Genomic DNA, 16,214 nt, shown 5'->3' on the forward strand with positions numbered 1-16,214 from the left:
CATGCTGTGCCTAATATAGAAATAAAAAGAAACATTTTATGTTAAGCATTAATTTTTTAAATTAATTTTTATGGCATATCGGATATCGCCGCGCGTTTTTGTCTTTAGACACTTGACAGCGGCATAACTAAAAAATGTATTCCAAGCCTTACATTGTTTTTTTTTTTGCATTTTGTGTCTGAATTCATAGAGAATCAAAACCCTAGTGCAGTAAATATTAGTACTTATCTACGTCTTATCCAGTCTAGTATCTCCCCACACAACTTCAGCACTATGTGTCTGAAGTAACACTAATGTAAAGGAGGTCTAATATTACCTTACTCTACTACTTTTAAATATTAGAAGAAAAAAAAACATTCCACATCAAATTTAAATTAGCTGTCAGACTATTCATCTAATGTTTGACATAGTTAAATTTTAAGATGTTATGAAGCAGATTTAAAAATATTTAAAATTAATGGTGTACTTTTAATAAATTTTAACACGACAATGACGGAAGCTCCAGAGCCGAGGGTACAAAATCCTGGGAGGTTAATAATTAAGTACCTTCAAGAGACCAAAGATGGAGCTACAGTTTCGGATGTTATGCAGCACCTTCGCATTGAACATGGGAGCGAAACGTCCGACGAATTAAATAAGACGGTACAATCGATCCTAGAGAGTGGAACGGCGCTTGGGTTTCTAGAACGGAAGGGATCGCGTTTTCTTAATTGGGTGGCGCGAGAAATGTGTGGGAGGCGTCGAAGAAGCCGTTGTAGACGACGACGTCAGCGCCGTATTCGAAGGAAGCGAAGCTGTCGTAGACGTCGCCGTCGCAAGTGCCGATGCGGGTGACTACCAGACTTAACCAGACCAACTCCCAAGCAATCAAACTTGACACCTTCGTATTAAAACGCATTTGTATTTTTGTTTTATAAGTCTCGTGTTGGTTAAATTACGTTTGTATCGCGATTCACATTGATCTTTTTTTGTTATTTTTATGATTTGTCAAATATAATGGGACTATGAATTATAAACATCGATTACTTATTTTATAATAATAAAGACACGTAACATTTATAACATCTTGTATTGGTTAATATGCGATTAAATATTTGCTTAAATTTACGTTTAAATATGTTTTAAACATAGATTATATATTGTAATGGTTAATATATTTGATATCAGAGAAAAAGTATTTTGAAACATCAAATAATACTGCGACTACTAGAATCAGTAAATAAGTTAAATATGTGCACGCAATGCGTTGAATATCGTATGTCCGTGGTTGTGAATTTAAGCTCCGAGTAGTCTCTTGACACTGTATCCGGGAACAGCATACACGAAGAACAGGATGAATAGAGCGACCAAGGTGACGATAGTGCTGTTCACGATGCACCACTTGTAGTTGTGCCAAACGATGTAGCGCATGGATTTCAATGGGTTTAATAACCACATAAATGACGCGTCCGGGCGACTAGGGAATAAAACATTATATATAATTAATATCATACATCAAACACCAGTATTGAATTGAGAAGCTTAACACGAATTATTTAAAAGATATGTTTCTATCTAGACATTAATTATTAAGTCAAACGAATTATGTAGAAGATAAACTGTCTTACTTTGGTTTTTCAAGAGCATCAGGTTCGCTACGTCCGAGTCCGGCCGGCACTTTCTCAGCTTCCTCACGAGTGAGCAAATGTAGTTCTGCTTCGACTTTTCCGGTAAGTTCTATTTCGTCAGTGTCTCCTTTAATATGAAACGGCCACCAGCCCTTAAGACGTCTTTGTTTGAATATGTTCACCATTGGAACACTCCCATCGTTGCAGAGCATTTGTAGAGTGCAGAGCTTTGATGATTTAGCTCCACGTGGGAATCTAGTCAAATCCAGTGTTACGGAACCTAAACGATTATAAAAATTAATTTCCAAGTAAATTTTGAGTACTTAGACCTATGTGTAATTGTAATTTTGTACCCAAGAAATCATCAGCCGTGAAGTGGTCAGCGTCCCAGACTTGTAGTTCCAGACGGGCTGGTATCTTGCTCTCAGTTTCGTCCCACGAGAAGAGAGATTCCTTTCGCGAAATAACTATGCGTTCTTCTGCTTCAAGATAATCAAAAGGGTATTTGAAACGCCAGTTGAAATTTCCTTCACCGGTCAATGAGCGGTAATGTATGTCTGTGCTTTGGCAATCATCAGGACCTTTGAGCCATCTGTAATAAAAAAAGGTTCTTAGATTATTGTTGCGTTGCATTTTATTATAGAGACGTACGCTAAAAACCCTTATTTAAATATATTTCAAAAACAAGTCATTAGGTATATTATTATTAGGTATGATGTTTTTATACTCGGTTTAAGCGAACCGTGGCGCCGTCTATAGTGAGCTCTTTACAGAAACCCGTAACTATTCAAAGTTTCATATTACAATGAAAATCTTAGACAGGATACGACACCATGCTATTTTTAATATGTACGATTTTATTTTTGTGTTACCCACACATTAGGAATTCTAAACATTTTTGAATATCGGTTCGACCCGGTCAATCGGAGACGCGGGTTCGATCACCGCTGGAGCGGTCAATTTTTAATATGATTTTCGAAAATGTTTAGAATTCCTAATGTCTGGGTAACACAAAAATAAAATCATACATATTATTATTAATTTGTGAAAAATAGTAAATGTTGACAATATTACCCCTTCACGTAAATGTCCGACATTTTTTCTCCTGTGAAGAAAGCATCATCTTCCAAGACGACATCATCAGTATTCCAAATAATCACTCTCAACTCATACGATTTCGGCTTGCGAGGAGAGATGTCAAGAGGCGGTCCTGGCAGCGGCATATCCATTGGGAACATGTCTACCCACATCTGAAGACGCCCTTGTTCGATTCCTATAAAATATTTTGAAGTGCTCGTATGTAAGACAGAAACATTGAGTATAGATACAGACGCGTTTACGATTTTTTTTTAGGTTTATATGTCACCAAAACAACGCTTGTAAATCAAAATCGATTCTTATAATATTAATGTTCCAGGTGCTTTGAAAAATGTATAAGATCTATTTTATTACCAGGTTTATTTGGATTGTAAAGAGGTCGTGTTTCTACGTGCTCAGGCACGAGTTTAATTCCAACGCGTGGTACTGTTTCCCACCGATGTAGCACGTATAAAGCCATTTGTTCCTCGTTAGTCTCCGGATCAGAAAATAGCTCATCATCCACCGGCATGTTGAACACTGTGCTACCAACTTCGACATATCCAGGTCCATAAAATGGTGCTTCAATTTTACCATCTTTGCATAATTTAGCCAATATTTGGGTCGGTTTCAATGCGTCGCGCCATCGGTTGTATCCTTGCCTTGATGCGATAAATAAATCATGAATAATTAGTAATTTTTGGAATATTTGCTATATTTTTTAAAACATTTACAATTATAAAAATTCTTAAGTCAACAATGATTTAATCAATATTTTAAAAATACTGAAATACAAATTTGGGCACGATTTAATAATTTGTTGCGACAATTAGGATACCTAATATCAAAATCAATATTAATAATATTAGGTATATAAATGTAATATAATGTAATGGATGTTGCAGCTCCCCGTATTTCAGTGAAACTTAGCGGCCCAAAACATTTTACACACATGACACGTTCAAAAACCTTTTTTTTAAATTGTGAGTCAAAATTAACAAAAGGCAATAATAAAGTCAAGTAAGTTAAATAAGCGATTTATTTTATTAACAACTTTCTTGTTAAAATATAACATAAAATCGTTTATTTCCCGTTTATTTTCTATAATTTAAAATTTTAATACGAGTATTGAAATGGTTTTATGTTGTTGGGTCCTATATGCCACTATACATATAGACAGTTTTAAGTATGATGTTTGTAGGATAATTTTTCTATACTAAGATTATGAAGAGGAAAGATTCGATTGTTTGTTTGTTTGCATTGATAAGGTTCCGAAACTACTGAACCGATTTGAAAAATTCTTTCAATGTTGGGAAGCTACCTGCGGGTAACACAGGCTATATTATATTTTATTATTATTATTATTACAGCCTATACAGTCCACTGCTGGACATAGGCCTCCACAAGTTTACGCCAAAAATAACGTGAACTCATGTGTTTTGCCCATAGTCACCACGCTGGGCAGGCGGGTTGGTGACCGCAGTACTGGCTTTGTCGCACCAAAGACGCTGCTGCCCGTCTTCGGCCTGTGTATTTCAAAGCCAGCAGTTGGATGGTTATCCCGCCATCGGTCGGCTTCTTAAGTTCCAAGATGGTTGTGGAACCTTGTTATCCCTTAGTCGCCTCTTACGACACCCACGGGAAGAGAGGGGGTGGCTAAATTCTTTAGTGCCGTAGCCACACAGCACCTATATTATATATTTAAATAAAATTAAGGGAAAAAGTTATTTTGAAATTTTTGTTAAATACCCGCGCGAAGGCGGACGGGATGCTAATGTGATAATGAAATAATGAGGTGATGTAATACAAACTATAGCAACATTTAAATAATTTATCAAAATTACGTACTTATCATATTTTTTTGGTAAGCCACAAGTGGCCCTGTGGCGGCTGTAAAAGCGATTTTCAAGATCTATTTTCGTTTCGCCGATCAAATCATCAGATCCAAGTAAGTCCCAATCGTATACCTGAATAGTCAGGATTGAGTCCTGTGGGAATGTTCCCTCGATCTCAAAGCATTTGCCGAACACTGGATTAAGTTGCTTTGATACGTAATTTTCTTTGTCGCTAATTCTCTTTGAACCCAGGTGGAGTACGATATAGGGATCAGCCTTTCCGTTCAGGTCCATTGGATGAAGATCAGCAGCTTTTACGATATAAACTCGTACTAGAACGTGTTTAGGGTCATTACTGGGAGCACCTTGAAAATATCCATTGTTGGGATCAAAGCCCATTAGAGTGTGATCATCGGTTTCTTTTGGAAGAGGCCATTTGTAAACTTTAATAGCACCCTAGAACAAGAGTGACTATTAAAAAAAAAGTATTAATAATTTCAAAGAAGTATAAATGAGAAAAGGGGAAGCACACATCGATGGGGCTAAATGTTCAAGAAAAAGTCAGGACATCGAAAATAAAACGAAAAGATGAATGCGTGGCGTGTGAGATAGAGGCACAAAGTTGCTTGTGGACGAAAACGTTCAACTAAAACAACTTACCTTAAATGCTCCAACTACACGACTTTCGTCTTCTGAGTCATCGCCGGTTTTCTTGCCACGATATAGTTCGAAGGTATGTAGCCAGTCCTTGAATTCATTAAACTCTGATACAGCTTCTAATTCATGTGGAATGATCTGTAAATTTAAAATAGACATTTATTTTCATTAAGTAACTAGCTGTCCGGACAGACTTCGTTTTGTCAATAGTTAATAGTAAAATAAATGTACCTAACATTTTCAGAGTGATTAAGTGTGAGTGAGTGACTTTAATTTTTTAATTTATATTTTATTTATTGTTTGTTGTTGTAAAAACTTTCCGTGGGCCTTAAGGAACATACAATAAATAAATTAGCAGAATTGGTCGAGCCATTCTCGAGTTATGCGCCCAGCAACATTCATTTTTATTTATTTAGATTAGTGTAATTAGTATAAATGAAAAACAAACTCTACCTTTGCTAAAGAACAATTCGGAATCTCATTCTTTTTTGTTGGCGCCGTTGGGGTTATTTTTGCCTTATTTGGACCAGACAAGTGACGCTTGGAGCGAGGAGAGTGAACTTCATCGGTTGGTGAACGCGTTTCGTCAATATGCATCAGAGTAGCATGGGCTATTCCTTGGCGTTCTCGCTTAATCTCCTTTTCTTCCTCAATTACCATTTCAACGGATGCAAAGTATTTTGTCCACCAATCTTTGCTTCTGTCGTCACCATCTAGTACTGGTTCTGTGCTTTGTTTCCGCCTCTTACCACTAGTACTAGGCTTGATAACTTTCTTAGCCACTCCTGGTCTTTTAGGTATAGCCCCACGCGCCTCCAAAGGTATTAAAAGGCATTTTTCTTTGTTGATAGTGTAAACGTTCTCTTGTATAATGCTATTGCCATGTAAATCAACATTTTCAAGTTGAATCATGGATTTTCTCCTTTCCTCTATTTCTCTTTCACGTTTGCTCATTGGTGTGTATATATATTTTTGAATCGAATTTATTGTATGTGTTCCCACAAGTGTAGTTCGACCAAAACTGCGACAATCTACAACGCGGATAGTTAACGGTGGGCGATATAGATTTTGATCGGGAAGTTCAATGTCCACGTACTTTACGGGGTACGAAAAATTTGGATTACGTTTAGCGTTCTGAATAACAGTAGAACAGATAATGTGCCCAGCACATTCAATGTCAACTCTGGGTCTGTCCACTGTCAGGAAGTGGATGCGCTTGACATTACGCAAGCCCCAAAATAAAATTTCAACACGGTATTTTGACAACGTTGGTCGTATTCCTCTTGGGACAGGATATCGTGGTTCCAAAATCATATTTTCTGGAAACTCTTTAGGAGTAGGCAATTCTGGCAGTATTGCAGATGTTTGATTGGGTGGAATTTCTAGAATTTCAAAAGTAGCAAGTAGTTCTCCAGCACTTTCATCACCTCGCATGATGTCATACCACTCCAAAGAAGGTGGGAACTGGGGTTTCTCACAGAGATCATCAAAAGAGACCACATGGGGCTTGGCAACGGTGCGCCCAATAAATTCAGATTTACCGACTTGGTCTTGGTCGAAAATTTCGACAACGATAGTAGGAGGATCTGACTTGGTCTGTTCTACAGTGCTGAATATCAAAATATTATCCAGTACAAGGAGTTCATCCCAAGTCGGACTTAATGTTTGATCAATAACGAGAGTATTTGTACTATACTCTTCTATTATTACTCGTGCGAAAGGATCCGAGAGTCCCGAGGAATCTGAACCTATCAGTGATCTCGCTTGATAAATGTAGGCTCTCATTTGAAATGCCTGTAAGTAAAATGTTTTTAAGCATAAAATTAAATAATGTTAAAATTTAAACGAAAATTTACAATAAATTCTATACTTACATGTTTCTCCGCGTAAAATATTGACGGTGGAGGATTGGCTCTTAATTTTTCTATATCATATATTTCGGCCCTTTCGTAGCCTTTAGGGAGATCGTCAAGATAATGTTTTTTGTCCTGAAGTACTCCTAACCAAAGATATCCGCGGACTTTAGCTGGAATCACCCAATCGCTTGGCGTGGTACCTTTCTTTCCCGGCCACTAAAAATATTAAAATAAAATTCGCATCCTTTACAGAACTAACTTTACTCGTGAATACTTTGTAGTATCTTAATTAAAGAGAGATTGTACTAAAAATAATGATACGTATTTATCTATACAAATTTTGCGGGACAAAACCTTTTTTATATTGGTTATTCTAAAGAATTTTTCATAATTAAGATTACACTAAAGTGTAGCGACATCTATCTCGCGATACAGAAACTAGAGAAAACTGACGTATCCTACATCGCGCTATCAAAGTTATCAGAATGATAAAGTATATATACAAGAACCCGACAGCACCCGTCGGGGCGTTAGCCCGATAACACCCGTCTGGTTGGAATATCCTCTCTATTCAACGGTGGATGAAGAACTTTACACCCTGTTCCTCATCTTCAAACTGGAGACGCCAACGTGATTCTACGAAAGCAACAACTGTTTAGACCAACCTAACAGACCGACAGCGCCATTTTGCCTATTGCAAACATTTGCAGTTTTTGGTGCCCTAATTTCTGCTCCAGTGATTCCCGCCACAAGTCTAGGTGTCAAATGTATTTACTTATGTATATTGAAACAGACGACCATGTCGCATCTAATATAAACGTTACCTTCATAAATATTGTTTGCATCTTTCCACACAATCTTCCACGCTCTTCTGATTTGTCCGCATAAATAAGATCTCTAGCAGTGAATCTATGATAAGCTATGCGTTTGCCATTACTTATCATCCAGAGAAAGATATCTGGCATGCTGTGTTGAGCCTAAAAATCATATCAGGATTAAGATATAGCAACAGTCTTAATTATATCAGTTTAAATGAATGTATTGTCATTACTTGCAATCAGAGAAAGTTGTATAAGCAGTGGTCCTAGAGGTAGTGTTTTTCACAGTAACCCACTATTTACTCACGATCAATAAGCCTTTTTATTTAAATTTAAGTACATGTTGTTTTTTTTTCTTAAGATACGCTCGAGCTTTAACTACTTAAACTATTTCATATCTATTTTTTTTTTAATTGTCTCATGCTGTGTGGTTATGGCAGTAAATAATATAGCCACCCCTCTCCTCCGTGAGTATCGTAAGAGGCGACTATAGGGATAACACAATTCCACTACTACCTTGGAACTTATAAAGCCTATAACCAACCAACCGCTGGCTTTAAAATACAAAGGGCGAAGACGGGCAGCAGTGTCTTCGGTGCGACAAATCCAAGCCCTGCGGTCACCAACCCGTCTGCCCAACGTGGTGACTATAGTCAACACACGTAAGCTCACGTCATTTTTGGCTCGAACTAGTGGAGGCCTATGTTCAGCAGTGATGTGATAATGATGGTGATGGTGATGATGAAATTTCGTTTTAAAAATTCTTGCAAGATTATTTACTTACATCTTCACAAAGTTGTTTAAGCCTGTTTAAATATGTAGTGGCCGACTCCAGTCGTTCTATTACGGAATTTATTGTTAGAATAGCTTTTAGACGTCTCATAGACGTCCCGATATACTCCTGTAAAGTTATCATTATGAATAAATGTCAAAATAAGTGAAGAAACCTTTTAATTACTCAATGGAAAAGAAAACGATGTGAATTTCCGTGATTGTTTCTCTTAAGCGGAGATATTGATTTCACTTGATGGCGACACATTTTACTTAATATTTCATTAATAATATATAATAACACCAAATCTCAAATTTAATTAAAAATATTTATCTGAAATAAATTATACTGGTTGGTCAGTATATCGGCATACACCGTTTAACCGATTGATGTGTGATGATTATTATATAATTAATAAACGTTGTGATAGTAGAATCATGTACTTCAGCATTTAGTCGAATATGTACCTATTTACCTACCGATAACGTATTGACAACACTGATGTCCGGTAAAGCGCGAATGATTTTATTTTTCATTTATATGGCGTCTTATTATCAGTGATTGTAATTTATATTTTTTTGTGTATCTTAATAAAATAAACAAATAAAGTACGTACGATCTCCCATAGGCATAGTTTTTGCCTTTCACGATCTAATTTAGTGTTGCCGAATGGTGGTGCTGAACTCAGGGACTTTACATATTTTGCGCAAGAGACGCTCACGGACTCAAACACAGATTTCAAGCCAGCCAGACTGGTGTTATCCATCCCTTCATCACTCTGTAAGGCTGCGTAAGCGTCAGCTAGTCCTTCCTCCTGTGAATTTACGTTGTTTAAAAGTTTAAGCTTACTATTATTAGATATAGTAGAATATTTTTCAATATGTTTAAACATTTTAAACATGTAATAATATCTTAATAAAAGAAATAGTTTTAAAAAAATGTATAATATAGGGGTGTACCATTGGTGAATCAAAATAAATAAATACTTTTCCTTAAATAATGAACGTACACTCTATACGTCTGACTAGTTCTGATTATAAAATGGTTCTTTAGAATAGAGGTCATCACGTAAGTCATCGTCAGTTCGGGGGATACTCACAAATTTGTCAATAATGCTTGCGATCAGGTTAGTGTTGTACATGCGGCGTCGGTGATCGGGCCAAATGCTACGAACATGCATGCATGGTTTGTTATCCCAATATGGCAAGTAATAGTAACTCTTGTCTTTATAAGCTTGAGCCTTGACTGGATTAGTCGTGCTCTGCCAGTAACCCGTACCCGAGCTTACTTCATCTGAAACAAAGGTTAGGTCGTTAGTTTGTTATAAAAAAAAAATTCGAAATGTAACCTATACGAGAATGTTTCAAAGCACTATTTGTGGCGACAGCGTCGTTCGTATTTCGCGCGATAGATGTCGCCACATATTAAATCATCATTTTACAAATAAAAATAATTTTAATGAATTAATTATATTTGATGATATGCTACTATCTATAATTAAATATTTTACCTATACATCTTACATACAAATAAACAAAATTGGAGTGTCTGTTTGTAATATTAAAATAATAGCTTTTTACTAAATTCATATCGACGTATAGGGTACACGGTACATATAACAAAAAAACATTTTTTGCAATGGTTCTGTCTGTTTGTTTGTCTGTCTGTTTGTTCCAGCCTGAAATGGCTGGACCGATTTTGATAGAACCTTCACTGGTAGATGGCTGATGTAATAAGGAGTAACTTAGACTACCTTTGTCTTAGAATTTTATTTATTTTATATGACTCTGCGGATTGTAAAATAAATTTTTTGCTAAATTCCACGCGGACGAAGTCGCGGGCACAGCTAGTTTAATGCTAAAATCTCTTCCTGAAGATTCAGACAGAATGAACTGAGAGGAAATATAGGCCAATACAAATCGAGGCTGAATAACCTGAGAATGTACCCATGTAGATTTAAGTACCCGATATTAGGTCAATAGCTTGATGCTGTTAATAGTTCTGAATGTAAGTTATCCCAAAGGACTATTTTATGCCTTACACTACGTCCTTATTATGTGCAAATCTTTCGTTACCACGGCAAAGGTAATATACAATTTTTTTCCGTACTTTGATTTACTTTACTGTACGGGAATTTATCAAAAAAAATAAATTGGCTGTTCTAAGGATAGATAAAAGAAATTTAAAAAGAGTTTAAGGAAATGGTTTATTTATGTTAGTAGATCGTCGTGTGGATCGAAGCTGTTTTAAGATTTTCAATAACACTCGAAATAAATACTTGACATAATGTTTTTAATGAAACACAGGGTATGATCAACAAGCTAAAAATAAAGAAATAAATTTTAGTAAATAATCTTTGTAAAAACGTATTTACCAAGATTGATATTTTCCAAATCATGTGCCCTCTTCAACGACGTATTCCTTCCATCCAGTACATTTCCAGCGTTACCAATACTTAGTTCAAATAGTATTGGTTTATCAACCAGCTTCTTGTCAACCATATTGACGTCAAACAAGCAACCGAACAAGAAAAATTCCTCATTTCTTTCGAATAAGACTTCGTTGACCGGTATTATCGGTTCCAGCGCAACTTCTGACGTAGGATTCGTTTCGATACTGTTGAGGATCTCCACACGAATTGATATGAAAAGTCTGGAAAGATGAAGGAAGTCTGGTAAGAATGAGTAATTAAACATATGTTCCCAAATTGTATAGATATTTAAAATATTTACGTGCAGTATGTGTGTGTAACATAATGTGCACCTTAATCCTCTACTACAATAATAAATAACTAACAGAGTTACAGCAAATGTGTTCCGTTTTCACAACGAATGCAATGCAGTGTTCTTTATAATTAAGTAATTAGTCTTAAAACAAATAATGTAGTTTTTAATTGTAGTTTCTGTTAGTAAAATAAATATTAATTAATAAACAAATATACGTCTATAGTTAAGACAGTGTCAATCTGTCGCTTCTGTTAATCTTATACTATTAAACGAGCAATTTTTGTATGTATATACATAATCTGAATCTCAGAAACGGCTCCAACAATTTTCATGAAATTTAGTTTGCAGGGAATTTCGGGGGAGATAAATAAATCTAGCTAGGATTTATTTTTAGAAAAAGTCGTTTTATCCCAGTTTTTAGACAATGAAAAAATATCGTAAGAACGAAGGTAAATTTCGCAAATATTAGTAACGTTGTAATAGCTCAGGTGGGAAATCGGCCGATCGCAATCGACCGAAAAGACCACGGTTTAAATCCTCGATCGATTATTGTTTTTTCTTTTTTTTTTCTAATTGCACTCGTTATTTTTTATTTAATAATGTATCTTATTTATTAGTTTATGTAAAATCGAAAAATATTATTATATTTTATCATTATTATTTTTTATTTTTGATTTTTATATTTATTTATATTTTTTATCATTGTCGGTAAAAAAGAAATATTATTCATATTTTATAATAGCGAGCTAAGCTCGGTCACCCAGGTACTCTTAAATTCATCGATTAAGATATCTGATCAAAAGTCTTAGGTGATATTGGCAGCTGCGGAAATGAGAAAATGTATTGCTCGGCCAACGTCAGCCGCATTACTGTAATTATTATCAAGGTTGGTCGTTTAAAAGTACAAGCATACAAACATGCACGTCGGATGTCTTTAAAGATTACGCGGTATTATTATGTAAAGTATACAATATTTTTCAGGATATAGTACACCAAGAAACATTAAAAATTATTATATACTATTAATTATATTTAGTTTACTAACATTTACAATAATATATAAACTGATTGCATAAATAAACGAAAGTCATTAAATGGTAAGACTGATATTCTAATGTTTACGCGAACTCTTATAATGAAACGACTTTTTCGGATGTATCGCTGTTAATTAAGTTATTGGAACGAAGTTCCTTATATGTGCGTTGCGGAGGCGTCACCTAACCGGTAAAAAACGCCCGTAACTATAAATAAAAGCGTAAGATTCTTATGTATAGTTATGTATGATGGCTATAAAGTGTTTAATGATGACTGGTATTATTATGACAGTTTGCTATTATTATTATTATTGTTATAAAACATTGTAAATAAAATAAAGACGTTAAGATAATTTTATAAAGTACTTTTTTAAATTTATCGATTATAAAAAATCATAATAAAAAATGCACTTATACCCGAATAATTATTTTCTTTATATGTCGAATAGAAGTTGAAATCAATATTATATAATGAGCATCTTCGTTCCTATCTGATGTCCCACGACACCACACGGTTTTATTTAAATAGCCCACGTTTCGGATACTTGATAGCACAGTTGTCATTATAATGGTTAGACTGATGTTAAAAAGGTTGAAATTCATTAAAAATTACTAAAAAAGTAGTATACACATAAAGATAAAAAATGTGTCTATATATATATATATATATTGTAAACAGCACTTTTTTAATGTTAATTACTATTAGTAAAAGGACGAACCAGGTAAACTCATTTATTATAGAAGTTGTAAATACTGGGCCACTGAGGGCTCATAGGGACCCAGGTGTCAATACCTATATATACGTAATATAGGTCAATAAGTACCAAGTTATGATTCTTACTTCACTTTGCTAGCAAATATCACATTAAAAATTAAAAAATACGCACAGTCTCACCTGGGTACATTGCTCCATTATTAGCGTATCATTTTACAGCCTATTATATTATATAGCGTATATCAAGTACGCTTTCTTAATACTTGAAGATTATTCTCAACAAAATTAGTAAATTCAGAGATGAGTGCTTTCGAATAATGAATTACCAATAAAACTACTTATTAATAACTAATTTAGGTTTTAGATTAAGTAACGGTTAGATAAATTGTGTAAGCCTTACCTAGCGCGGTACGCCAATCCTTCTCCAATTCCCATATTAAGGCTAGAATTTTGATCAATGATGCTGTAATCTCTTGTGGACCCATACAAGTAGATATATGATGGTCCAAATGTCGGTAGGAAACCTTGATTAGAATCAGGGATAAATAAAATTATATTAATTACATTATATTTATTATTTGGAAAATTACACTGAAAAATAATTTTAAAATAAAAATGAACTTAATCATCATCAAGCCTTTTTTTTAAATAATAAGGCAAAATAATAATTAAAAATGCATCAGAAAATACACAACCTATTCGATTAAGAAATGGCAGATATAATTTAAGGGGATTACTTTAATTTAGTTGGTATACTTATTAATTTTTATTAAGGTTATAAGTCCATAGCTGTAAACGTTTGTTTGCATGGGCGGACCCACGGTGGGGCAAGGGAGGGCATTTGCTATCCTAACTCGAAACTAATAATGGATATTTTAGATTTTAATAAGAAAAAATAAGCTAGATTTAGCTAAAGCCTCCGCAAGGTATCACTGAAATAGTGTACACGGTGAATGTAAATAAAAATTCAGAGTTTTACATTTTTTAGTTATTTTTTGCCCCACCTTTACTAAATTCTGGATACGCCCATGCTTATTATGTATATTTATATTAAAACACAGAACAAACAGCTGAATATACTTCAAATAAAAATTACGTTAAGCCTTTGAAGAACCCAAGACAAAAAAAAATTGGGTTTGTTCATCAAACAGAACTTCTACGTCTGTACTTACATTATTTTTTACTGTGGTATGTTTCTGACCAAAGTACACACTCAAATACACCGCCCATTAAGCATTTGATTATTATTCAACTTTAAAGGCCTTAAAACCGAAGTAATGGACAATAATTTTAATCCCCTTGTTAACGTTGGAACTTAAGGATTAGGAAATGTTTTTATTGTTTTTAAATCAAAAACAAATTTATTCAAACAGGCTTCAAAAGCAAAATAAAATTTTAAAAGTGATCGTTATTGCTAAGAGTGAATCTACCACCAATTTAGAATGCAGATTCTGCAGAGAATGATCGGCAAGAAACTTCGCAGTTATTATTTAAAATACGATATCTACACTGTGTTTTAGTACAAAATTTTACTAATTTCACATTATCTTGCATGGATACGGAGTCACTAAGTCCGCACATCTTTATCATCGATGTAATCCTGCACAGAATGATAAGCTTTATCTATTAATTTCTTAATAACTATTATTATAGTAAGTAGCTATATTTGATGCTATTGTTTATCACTTGTCCTCCTTGAAAATAAGATGTTTGACATGCATACTTCCATAAAACATTATATCTATTCGCCAACTGTTATTGTCAAATCCACGAGTCCAGTTAATTATAGTAAACTGTCTTGAGGATACTATTTTTATAGCAATTATATAATATATATGTTAATGTTAATATGTATATATATGTATTAATATGTATAATAATGTTAATCTTATATATGTTACAATAACATATATAAGATTATTATTAAAACGCTTTTGTGTACTGGTGCGCGTAGTCGCCTAAAACACCGATTGTTTGCGGGTTCGATCCACGCTCGGGGTAGATATTAGTATCAATTTAAATATTTCATTCCTGTTTGGATTTCTGTCCTTGTGGGTCTCCCCACCGGTGTGTCACCCTCGGATAGTATGTTAAGCCGTCGGTCCCGGCTGTTATATACATATAGTATGCATAAATACATAGTAGGAAACATATCCGCCAACCTGCGCTAAAGCAATGTGGCGGATTAAGCTCTAATCCTCGTCCTACATGGAGAAAAAGGCCTTTGCCTAGCAGCCGTTACAAATTTTCGTTACAGGGTTAATTCTTAATTCTATTACAATACCTTTGTCTCCGTCGTGGGATATAGTCTTAAGGTCAATGAAGTGAGTGCCGATGATGTTAGGCTGCACCGTGCGGTTGTCTCTAAGCTGGATCTTCATTCGCTGGCACAGAGGTGGAAACATCTCTGTGAAGACCAGCTGTTCGTTCCACGTTGGCGTGAATGTGTTTTTCTTTATTGATGTACTGCCCTATATTGAAAAAAAAATTGATTTAGATGCAAATGTATGTAATATTTTATATTCGAAAGCCATAATTTGAATGAGATATGGTGACTTTCAACTAAGGTGGAACTGCTGAGGTTTGAAGTACGCAAAAATATCTACTAGATATAATAAAGTAATAAAATGATTTCTCTGAACTTTTCTGTAATACAGCAGTATTTTTATATACGAAACAATCATAATACATCGTGGAAATAAAAAGATAAAAGTTAAATAAAGGTTTAGTAGTTGATAATTTTGACAAGTAACATATTATTATTTACTATTATGGTATGAAGATGACATTCAAATAACACTCTTCCCAAGTGTATTGCGTACCTGTGGTGAGTGAGGAGGCCAGAGCTCCGGGGAAAGGTCATGGGTAAAATCGGCAACGCATTTTTTTTTCTCTTATCTCTTACTTATATAAAATATAAGTATCTGTTACGGCTTTAATTCTCTGTATAAATATATATGTATTGTCTGTCAGTTTGTCGTTTGTTTTATACCGCTACAGGTTCTGCTATAATTACAGCGTTTTTGGCTGCAAATTTTTGCTGTCAAAAACAATGCTGGGCAGTAACCTAGTTGGCCTATTCTTTTTTCGATCCATGTACGTATCCCTCATCCTTTT

The 16,214-nt window shown here is 34.6% G+C and overlaps 1 protein-coding gene across 1 annotated transcript in view; it reads right to left on the reverse strand.

Moving 5' to 3' along the window:
• Positions 1–1,233: 1,233 nt before the first annotated feature.
• The window catches only part of LOC123668472 (otoferlin-like), a 62,685-nt gene continuing 47,704 nt past the window's right edge, over positions 1,234–16,214 (reverse strand). Inside the window, exons 7-22 of the mRNA XM_045602202.1 lie at positions 15,382–15,568; positions 13,498–13,621; positions 10,997–11,274; positions 9,722–9,915; positions 9,239–9,436; positions 8,635–8,751; positions 7,857–8,009; positions 7,051–7,248; positions 5,630–6,970; positions 5,180–5,314; positions 4,533–4,975; positions 3,060–3,346; positions 2,682–2,880; positions 1,961–2,199; positions 1,608–1,887; positions 1,234–1,456 (exon numbers count right to left, since the gene is read on the reverse strand). Of these exons, the coding sequence (XP_045458158.1) occupies positions 1,276–1,456; positions 1,608–1,887; positions 1,961–2,199; positions 2,682–2,880; positions 3,060–3,346; positions 4,533–4,975; positions 5,180–5,314; positions 5,630–6,970; positions 7,051–7,248; positions 7,857–8,009; positions 8,635–8,751; positions 9,239–9,436; positions 9,722–9,915; positions 10,997–11,274; positions 13,498–13,621; positions 15,382–15,568 (4,554 nt within the window). The 3' untranslated portion in view covers positions 1,234–1,275. The remainder of the gene's footprint in view (positions 1,457–1,607; positions 1,888–1,960; positions 2,200–2,681; positions 2,881–3,059; positions 3,347–4,532; positions 4,976–5,179; positions 5,315–5,629; positions 6,971–7,050; positions 7,249–7,856; positions 8,010–8,634; positions 8,752–9,238; positions 9,437–9,721; positions 9,916–10,996; positions 11,275–13,497; positions 13,622–15,381; positions 15,569–16,214) is intronic.

This window comes from Melitaea cinxia, chromosome Z (assembly GCF_905220565.1).
Source record: "Melitaea cinxia chromosome Z, ilMelCinx1.1, whole genome shotgun sequence".
NCBI lineage: Eukaryota > Metazoa > Arthropoda > Insecta > Lepidoptera > Nymphalidae > Melitaea > Melitaea cinxia.